The 10,658-nt window shown below is 31.9% G+C and overlaps 2 protein-coding genes across 2 annotated transcripts in view; one reads left to right on the top strand and one right to left on the bottom strand.

The window, feature by feature from the left end:
• Positions 860 to 2,756, bottom strand: LOC104741290 (mRNA turnover protein 4 homolog). The gene is made up of 8 exons (XM_010462102.2): positions 2,609 to 2,756; positions 2,244 to 2,409; positions 2,010 to 2,100; positions 1,849 to 1,907; positions 1,662 to 1,722; positions 1,419 to 1,509; positions 1,235 to 1,311; positions 860 to 1,151 (listed from the first exon to the last, which is right to left on the bottom strand). Exons 1-8 carry the CDS (start codon positions 2,634 to 2,636, stop codon positions 1,035 to 1,037), a joined length of 690 nt encoding a protein of 229 aa, XP_010460404.1. The 5' UTR covers positions 2,637 to 2,756; the 3' UTR covers positions 860 to 1,034.
• Positions 9,807 to 10,658, top strand: part of LOC104741289 (WAT1-related protein At1g25270) — a 2,820-nt gene continuing 1,968 nt past the window's right edge. Inside the window, exons 1-2 of the mRNA XM_010462101.2 lie at positions 9,807 to 10,197; positions 10,464 to 10,526. Of these exons, the coding sequence (XP_010460403.1) occupies positions 10,034 to 10,197; positions 10,464 to 10,526 (227 nt within the window). The 5' untranslated portion in view covers positions 9,807 to 10,033. The remainder of the gene's footprint in view (positions 10,198 to 10,463; positions 10,527 to 10,658) is intronic.

The raw sequence follows: 10,658 nt of genomic DNA, 5'->3' as shown, positions 1-10,658 counted from the left end.
ATCACAAAACCTTAATCAGTACTTAACCAAAACTAACATATAATTTTGTTTAAGTGTCATATCTAAATCCTAATCCTCTTTTGTAAACTCAAACCGACATATAATTTTGTTTAATTGTAAAATCTAAACAACAACCACTCTTTTACAAACCCAATATATAATTTCATTAAATTATAAAATTTAAATTACTCCTCTTTTATAAACCTAAACTGACATACAATTTTGTTTAATTGTAAAAACTAAACTATTATCTTTCTTTATATATTCAAACCAATATATCACCCCGTAACTTTAAGGTTATCAACAACATGTGAGTTTAATTTTATTAAAAAGTTTAAAATTTTATATTGGACAAATTTAATTGTATTGCACAATTTTAGAACTTTTACATCGTGTTTTGTTGTAAATGAACTATATTGTAATTTTTGTTAAACCAAATAGACCTAAGTGATACAATCATGAAATCCAAATGATGGTATAACATATTATTCAAATAATCATCTTAGATGTTAACTGATAACTTATTATTCTAATTTCAAGCAATAAAAAATTAAAATAATACATAAACAATGCACAAATCACTAAAACAACATAAGAATGGACGACCCCTAAATCATACATATATTTATAATCTATAATTATATGTAATAGACTAGTTATATTATTTATAATCTACAATTATTTATTGTTACTTATGTATAGATTTTGTGTGGCAGTATTACAAAAATAAAAAAGGTGCGAGGTACTCAATTAATGAATCGTAGCATTTGAATTTCAACTACTTCAGAGTAAGAAATTCGATAATGTGACTGAATAAGGATGATAGGCTGTTAAGATTAATATGTAATTCAGTAACAAATACTAGAATAGGGAAATCATGAAGATAAGTTTAGTATTCTACAAACATGTAAAGAAACAAAACTTTGACATAAAAACATTCGAATGCAAACACAGTGCCACAATTTAAGAATCCAGGTTGATAGTGCGATATTAAGAAAAAACTTTAAAAGAGTCCGAGTCATAAACTTGGCTTTCTAAGAGGTCTCTACGTCTGAGAGATCCAAACCTTCTTGGTAAAGCTCAAAGTCGATAGGGCTCCATCTGCAGACCAAGGTCAGCTTGAAAGTAGACAGTTTCTTTCCCAGCAGACGCTGCACAAACAAGTATAAGGAAAACATTTCAGAAAACAAACAAATTTAAAGGAAAGGGTGTAGGAATACAGAAGTCTTATTACCAAAATGTGGGCTGATTCTGGCGAAAGAGCTTTTCCTTCTTCACAAACCACAAAGTCAGAGATCAACTCCACAGTACCTACATAATAATAAATCAGCAAAAAGAAATGAGTTTTTGGATTTAAGATAAATTGCAAAATAATGTGTATGAGAGAGAAGAATATTAAAGATGGTGGGACGACAAACCTTTGTTTAGTCGAACAGGCAACTTCTGCTTCCGAAGAAACGGTTCCATATCATGTGTGAACTGTTCTAGAGGACCTTCCTTCAATTCAACCTGATCATTTCGGTGATACCAATACAGTAATTAAGCAGAACAAACGTGTTTTTGAAATAACAGAGAGAAGCAGAGGCTGATCATAGTCAAGACTGTTTGCTGATCTAGAATAAAACAATATATAGAGATGGCACAAGTTTCTGTTCACAAACCGTTTCTGCTGCAATTCTTCCGGTCTTTGAAAAGTATGCATCCTCATAAGCATTAAATAAGCTGCAAAACAACAAGAAAAAAACATCGCAAAGAGTTAAAACAAAGAGACATGGATACAATTCAAGCACCTAACTGTAGTTTTCACCAAAGCACAAGAGGGAAAAAGAGAGGTTTCAATAGAGATACCTTTCCACCTCTTCCTTTGGCATATCAGTAGCAAGAAGTCCAGCATTACCATTAATCAACTGAAACAATATACCACAACATATGTAAATCTAACTGACAAAAAAAAAAAAGGGACATTTAACATAAAACAACCATTGTAAGAAGCAGGGGAGTACACAAACCTTGGAGACTTTGTAGAGACCAGAACGGATTTCATCAGAAGCCGAGCGACCAAGAGCAACCTGCATAACTTTATTCGAACCAAGGAAGAACCTAGACAAAAAAAGTAAGAACCAAGTCAGTCATAGCACCAAAATCACAATCAAACACTAAAATGTAAAAAAAGATACTTATGCTCTTCAATAACTATCTCAATAACATCCAAGTAAACACCAATCAACAAGAAGGAAGCTGACCTTCCATTGTGCATAAACTGCTGTCTAAACTCATTGAATTTGATATTTCTCATGTTTTCAAAAGAGAAAACATAGACAGAGGAATATTTTTCAACAGACTCCCTAATTGCATTCACAATAGTCTCCTTATGATCTCTTCCTTTCTTCTTCGTCTTGGACAAAGTCACTGCAGCAAAAAAACAAAATCAAGAACCACCCTTTAGTAAACCATACCACAAGAAACTATGAAAAAACATTAGAAAGTCCAAAAATTTAAGAGTTTTTTTCGAAAGGGTTCATCTAAAAAAACCTAACAAAACCCTAAAACCCTTGACGGCGGCTACCAAAACCAGTGAAGAGTGAAGCAAGGAAGAAAGAGTTCAAACCTGGTCTGTCTCGCTTTGATTTAGGCATAGCTAAGGTTTCAAATGTTTGTTTGAATGTAAGTGAGAGGGACGAAAGGAAACGGCTTCTTTGTTTCTTAAGCTCCTTTCACTTTTCTTCAGGAAGACTGAAACCCTCGTTCCCCTTCTCTGCTTTTAATTCGCCTTTCTTTTTCTTTTTTTAGTCTGGACCCCTAAATTAACCCGACCCGGATCCGGCCCGTTTGAGGCCTTTATAGTTATAATACATGAGCCAAAATCCCCTTTAATAAAACGGAAGTACACGGCTTCAAATTTGTAAACTATATAATTTTAATAATATGTTATAAATGGGTTATAAAAAATTGATATTAATTTGTTACAAGATATATGTTAGGTGTAACCCGTCTAACTGTTTATTTTCGGAAGATTAAAATTTCAATAGATTTTAGACAATTAATTTTAGAATATTTTTAATTCTCTTTTTACTGATACCAAAATATATCCCCAAAGATTTAATTGGTACATCACGTTGTTTCCAAAAATAATAAACAGAATATTCCGAATTAGTTGTCCACAAAAAAATACTGGAAAGCATAAAAAAGGAAGAAAATCTAAACAAATAATAACAATTAATCATGATTCCTAATATCTTAATCAAGATAATGATAAAAATCCTTTTATTGATATTATAATTTTTATATAATTTTTTTGTTGAATTTTATATAATATAATCAACTTTAAATAATTTATTTTGATTTTTTTAATATATTAAAACTTGATATAAAAGTTAGAAACTATAAACACTCTAAATTGTTTTGTTATAGCAATGTCAATAATATGTCAATAATATGCCAATAATATGTTAATATAATATGAAAGAATTTCAAGAAACCAAGTATATTAAAACAAAAAGTATAACAACATATTAAATTACTCATAATATAATAATTCGCTTTTTAAAAACCAAATTTACAAAATTATGTCTTATAATGACATTCAAGTCATGATATAAAATATACATTATTGAAATAACTTCACATATATAACCTAATACAATATATTAAAATTTTATTTTAATATATAAAATATACAAAATTTTGTATCAAATAAAATTTGACCAGAGTTATAGCACGGTTACTTATCTAAAATCATTAACAATATAAAACTTACAAAATAGATGTCTTTTTTCAAGTCATCGTATTTAGCATATGATTTTATTGCATAATGTTTTATCCAAAAAAAACTTTTAGAAACAATCAGATAAATTATATTTTATATAAAAATTACAATAAATAAAATAAATTTCAACCTGTGCTCTAGCACGAGTCTTAATCTAGTTTGTTGTTATTCGACGGTGGTTAAAACACTTTGATAGTCAATATAATTTGGGTAATAATTTTGTACAATGGATTATAACGTCGAACTAACTACTAGTGCTTATTTTATGTCGAAACTTTAATATTAAGTCTTTAATCAATTGCATAGAAAAAATATATATAAGTGTATATGAAATCGCTAATTTTTGAAGTTCTTTTTCGTCATTAAATGAAAATTTATATATCGATAGTTGTTAGTGCGTATACTATACGTAACGTTAACGATCGGGCTATTCAATTATTAATAAGAGTAGTTTTATAACGTTAGTCCTTTTCAACCAAAAAAAAAAAAAGAGAAAAGGAACAAGTCTGGATTAAGTTAGTCGACTTTTAGATACAATATTGTTGTATAGAATTGAATGAGAATCTGGCGTGGCCATTGGCCAATGCATGGTTTCATGGGTAACTTCATCACGCTATTTTCCAAAAGCGCAGCCCTATTGGGACGCTCGTAGTGTGTAGACACTTGGTTCTCTAATCAAACACCAACATGCACGTTTATAATTAAATATATAGAGAGCCATATACGCTTGGCCGAGTTACACACACAGCGTATAGATAGATATTCATTTCTCTTAAGCATTCAACTTATTTTCTCTAGACTTCTGGTGAAAATGGCAGATGGGCTCAAACCGGTGGTAATGATGCTGGTGGTTCAGGTGGCTCAAGCCGGAGTCAACATTTTCTTCAAGCTGGCCATAAGCAGTGGCGTAAGCCTACCAATTCTCATCGCTTATCGTTTCCTCTTTTCCACCGCTGTTATGGTTCCTCTTGCTTTTTTCTTTAACCGGCAAGTTATCTCCTACAATAGTATATGACCATTTTAAGTTATTAGAGGCCATATACATATTTTGCTCTGTCCTTTTTTTTTTCTCTCTCTCTCTCTTTCTCTTAGCATCCATCCAAAATCGAAAACTAAATATATAATTCAAAAATATAAAATGGAAGTAGATTATGTTATAATATAAAACTCAATTTCGTTTGTAATCTGCTAGCCAAATCCCTTATATATTTTTTTTCTTTGTGTTAATTTATGTTCATAAAGTTTTCTGCATGAATCGGATGCTAGGTTTGCTATTCAGTTATTAATAATATATCAATTAATGTTTACAGGGGGAAAAGAGTAAAATGACAGGGAAAATAGTCTTCCAAGGGTTCCTGTGTGGCTTATTCGGGTAAATAGTTTCGAGAAACAAATATACTCTTGATCCTCTGTGGATATACTGATTAGACATAAATACGTATGATACATGCAGAGGATCGTTAGCATACAAACTATATTCCGAAGGTATGGCACTAACGTCGGCCACGTTTATGTCTGCAGTGGGTAATCTCTTACCCGCCGTAACGTTCATCGTTGGCATCTCTGTAAGGTAATTAAAACTATAAAAAGATTACGATTGATGGAGAGATCAAAATGTTCCCGGGTACATCTCAAATGCAACTTTCATAGCGATTAATTAACAGCTTACGTAAATGTATTTATGTATCATATAGGTTGGAGAGATTAGATTTAGGAACAATGGCAGGGAAAGCAAAGGTATTTGGGACAATATTGGGAGTAGGTGGAGCAATGTTGTTCACCTTCTACAAAGGTTTTTCCATTGATTTCTTGAAGTCTAACATTAACCTTCTGCCCAACACTAGAAGCTTTGTCGACGTCCCACCAAGTGTTGGGAGTCTGTTTAGCCTTCGCTGGTTGCATCTCTTATTCCATATGGATCATCATACAGGTGAGCAAATTAACATGCATAAACACTAGGTTTGTTGTGATGGGCCGATCGACACGTTAGATTGGCTGGCGAAGATAACCATATTTCATTTAAAAAAAAAAAAATTCAGAGCCAGTCCAAGCCAATATCGGTCCATTTCAAGGCTACACATGCCGAGCATAATCCGTCGAATCAACTACTTTTTATTCAATTCTTCGGGCTAGCCAAATGTCAAATTTTAGGATCAAGCATGTACCTGAATCAGTGCTCAATATGGGCTAGATATAAAATGTGCTTGACCATACATGTGCTGCATTGCTAATAGGAATGCTGTGTTAGGCTGAATAGTCTTGTCTTTGATGTATCGACTCGCGGATGTACTTGTTTTCTAAACAAATCAGAGGTGGTCTACACCGGGGGTCTAAGTTAGGACTAAACATGTATATAAAAATCAAGGCTCAAATTGAGATGGATTAAAAGCGAACTTGATCTAGGCTGACATTTATGCACATTACAATAACCCTTGATATTATAGTGATTACATGTCATATCTAGACATTCATTAATACTAATATGAGTCACTTGACTTGAATGGCATTCACATTTTTTCAAAACATAATCTTGCGAGATACATTAGCATTCACAAAAACTTGAAAGAAATAATAATAAAACGTAAAAAAAACATATAAAGGGATCTTAATTAGATGTATCTGCAAGTTTTAGAATTGCAACTACATTATATTGGACTCAGTATATGTGAGGATGGTCTCACTGAGTGATTATGACAATACTCATGCATCTCAATATGTGTTTGTGGTGCAGGTAAAGACAAAGTGTGATCGTGGAATCAAGGCGATGAGGAGGAGGATGTTCTAGAGGCTTGATTGGTTGTGGTCTAGCTATTGTTAGGTTGCTAGAATTAAGTTGGTAGAACATTGTAGGATGTTGGAACTTGATTTATTTTATTGTTGGCTTTGGATTATTGAATTGTTGGTATTCATTTGTTGGTTATTGGAATTATTTGATTATCCGCTGTTGTTGTTTATTGCGAGGTTGTTAGTGGATATGAGATCACTAGAGAACTATTATTATTACAAAAAAAACGGGAAGGGTTGTTTTACAAATAAATTTAGTCATAATATATCATATTTAAAGTGTCACAAATTTGTGACAAAATCTTTTTGTCTCAAAAATACGTCTCAATAAAATTATTTTCTTGTAGTGTTATCAGTTTTATTTATTTTCAAATCTTACTATAACATAGTGAAATCAATTTCTTATCTAGTTCAATTAATTTTCTGTGTAATGATATATAGTATAATTTTCTGAGTAATGATATATAGTATATCCATATTTTCAATTAATTTTCTTTTTATGAAATTTTAATTAAATTTTGCAAACAACAGATTTACAATTTATATTTGGATAGAGTTTTCTTAGGTATAATATTATCATTAAGGGGAAGGTATTGGTTTAGGATTTAGAAAGAATTTTAATGACTTTATGTTTTCGCTGATTGTTAGAATCATAGAAAATTGAAAGTTAAAAATGAAAGATTCTAAGAGATTGTTTAGGAAGTTTTTTAAAATCTTGATGATTTGTTTTTTCTAATCTTGTAAAATCTTTCTATTTGATGAAAGATTTTTCATGACTTTTGTTATGAAAGAAATGATATAAAATCTTAAACCAATAACATAAAATTTGAATTCATTAACAATCCAAGATTCTTTTGTTTTACTTGAATAACATACAACTTTTAATGACTTTATAAAACTCTTAATCCAATAACACTAGATTTATCAAGATTTTAGATAACTTTTTACAAATCCACAACCAATAACACCAAATTTTTAAAAAGTTTTTAAAAGTCTTGATTGAATAACAACATATTTTACCTAACTTTTAAAGTCATTAAAATTCTTTCTAAATCCTAAACCAATACCTCTCCCTAATTTTGGTCAGTATGCAGAACTTTTTTTTGGTATTTATGAAGATTTTTGAAGAGTTCAACAAAATTATTAAAAGTTAATAAGTGAAAGATTGTTAAAGATCACTAGAGAGTTTTGTTAATTAGTTTTCTAAAATTTTGTAAAGTCCTCCAAACAATCCATGTATTTTAATGAGTCATTCCATGACTTTATTTTGTAAAAAAAGTGTCTAAAATCATGAACCAATAACATAATAATTGAACTCATTAACAATCCTAAATTCTTTTGTTTTAATTGAATAACACAAAACTTTTAGTGACTTTATAAAAGTCTGAATCTAATAACCCAGATTTGTTAAGATTTGAAATGACTTTTTACAAATCACAAACTAATAACACTAAACTTTAACAGAGTTTAACAAAATCTTGATATAATAACAATAAATTCTACATAACATTTAAAATTTTTAAAATTTTATTCAAATCTTAAACCAATAATCCCCACTAAGTATTGCAATACTTGCTTTTTATTTTTGGATCTATCATCTTTAAAACAATGCGCAAGTCACATGAAAGGAGAGTAGAAACGGAAGAGAAATTAATCCAAACCCAAAACTTCCAAATTTGGATTTTTACCAAGTGTATAGCTTTACCTACGCACGTTGCTTACTGACAATAATGAGTTAGAGCATCATTATCGGGACCTCTTATCCCCATGTTCTTAGGTTTTTGCTATTTAAAAATAAATCAAAATTATGAATATAACTAAGAATTGCCTCTTAATTAAGAGGTTTAAGAGACCATAAGAGGCGACGACGTGTTCGATAATTGTTGGTTGATTATGTTTTCTCTTCCTCCCCTCTCTCTCTCTCGAGACGGAGAGACTGCAAAATCAAGAGATTTCTCTCAAAAATCGATTGCAAGCAGAGAAGAATGATTCAATTTTTGGTGGCCACCGGCTGTCCAACACCGTTAACTCATCATCTCCACCGACGGCTCAACGGCGGCTCTCTTTCATGTAATCGGCACGTTTTTCTTTGAAATCGGAAAGTCTCATTCACCAATGATTATTTCGCTGAATTGTTGTTTGGGTTGTGATTGATCTGTTGTGTAGAGATGTATATGTCTTTATGTCTTTAGCTGAGGTTTTTGTATAGGGATTTGAATGGGTCTGTTCATAGTTTTAAAGCTGAGTTAATTAGGGGGTTTGAAGGTTATACAAAGGTTGATTCCAAAGATCATCAGATCAGTGATTTAGAAAAGCTGGCCCAATTTATTGTGTGGTTCCTTTCCTTTTTTCCAGGTCACTTCTTCTTCTTTTTCTTTACTTTCTCCTCCTTTCTGCCATTGTTGAGTATCAAATTCTCGATTTTTCTCTTCTCCATGCGTGCTGAATCCTATTCGATCTCACTTAAAGCTAATGAACATTTTAGTTGTGTGTATAATAAATCACTTAAATAGAGTGTGTATGTTTATAGAAGGAACTGTTTCATATACATTGTGCAGAGTGAAACATTTAAGGAGGAATGAGAATGAAAGAGATTGTTGAATGGTTACAGGAGAAACATTCACTGATGTAGTTGGGATCCTTTATTATGTGGCTCTAGAAGTATTGAGGAAGCATTATAGTCAAGAATGTGATGTTTGGAGTGCTGGAGTCATTATATACATCTTACTAAGTGGCGTTCCTCCGTTTTGGGATGGTAAGAGACAGTTTTGGGTTCATGGTTCAAGTATATATGTTTCGATGGCAGAGACTGACTGAAATGTTATATGTGTCAGAAACGGAACAAGGCATCTTCGCGCAGGTTTTGAAAGGTTTAACAAATCCTTTCTTTGTCAAAGTTGTGTGTGGGTTTGTTTTTCATGTGACATTTTCATGGTTGCTGGAATCGGTGGAGCTACTGCTACAAGAACACGTCTAGATATACTTTTCATCTCCATCCTCGTGATAAGCCTTGCCTGGACAATGCAGGTTCTCAAAAATGTTCAAGAAGTTGCCATTTCGAAAGCCACATATGTATATTGCAGGCGTGATGTGTTCATGAATGCTCGGAAGTGTTTGCATTGGTTCAACACTCGTTCCACTTATTGTACTCTTTAGGGGATCGATCCGGTGCTCTAATCTGCATGATGGGTGCGATGACGACCAGGACATCTATACAAGTACTCGAGGCTATTTTTGGATTGCCAATCATGTTTCCATAAACATGCATTTGAATCTCACATTTTCTTATATCACTTAAATTTGTTCACGGTCTCTACAACTGAAGTGGAGCACAATGAAAAAGGTATAGAGGTAGGACTAAATACGAAAACACATTGACTAGATAAATAAGGCTGATCATGAGCTCAGGAGCACTGGATAGTTTATGGTTAGAGTGTGTCTGAAAGTAAAAATCAGAAACTGTGGGGCGAATCAGCTAGAGAAATGAAGGGTGTAATTTCAATGGTGGCGGTTCAGTTTATGTTCGCAGGGATGTTCATCTTGTTTAAGATAACGGCCCATGATGGTACGAACCTCAAAATCCTTGTGGCTTATCGTCTCTCCTTCGCTACTCTTTTCATGTTTCCCCTCGCCCTCATCTTCCAAAGGTTTCCTCTTTTTTTTTTTCTTTTTTTTTTTTTCTTTTTATTCAAAAAAAGGTTTCTTATTATTATTTACTCTTACATTTTAATTGTTATTTATGTGCATTTTCAATCACATAAAGCTTACTAGGCGAAACGCCAAATTTAACATACTCGGACAAATTATAGAAAAAACATATATTCGAAGGACCTTTGAATATTACCAATTTAAGAAAGTCATTTGTGTTCATTCATATTTCGATTTAATTTTATTTTGGATTCCACGTGATCAGGAAGAAGCGGCCAGAATTTACATGGAGGCTGCTCTTACTAGCATCTCTTTCGGGGTTGCTTGGGTACTCAGAAACTAGTACTAATTATTCAATTTTTAGCCGAGATTTTGCGATTTTTATTTATTTATCTAGATATGGCGAGAATATACTGAAATATATATATATATATATATATATATATATATATATATATAT

This window comes from Camelina sativa, chromosome 14 (assembly GCF_000633955.1).
Source record: "Camelina sativa cultivar DH55 chromosome 14, Cs, whole genome shotgun sequence".
NCBI lineage: Eukaryota > Viridiplantae > Streptophyta > Magnoliopsida > Brassicales > Brassicaceae > Camelina > Camelina sativa.
The sequence above is the reverse complement of the archived record's forward strand: the minus strand, read 5'-3'. Positions and strand labels throughout refer to the sequence as shown.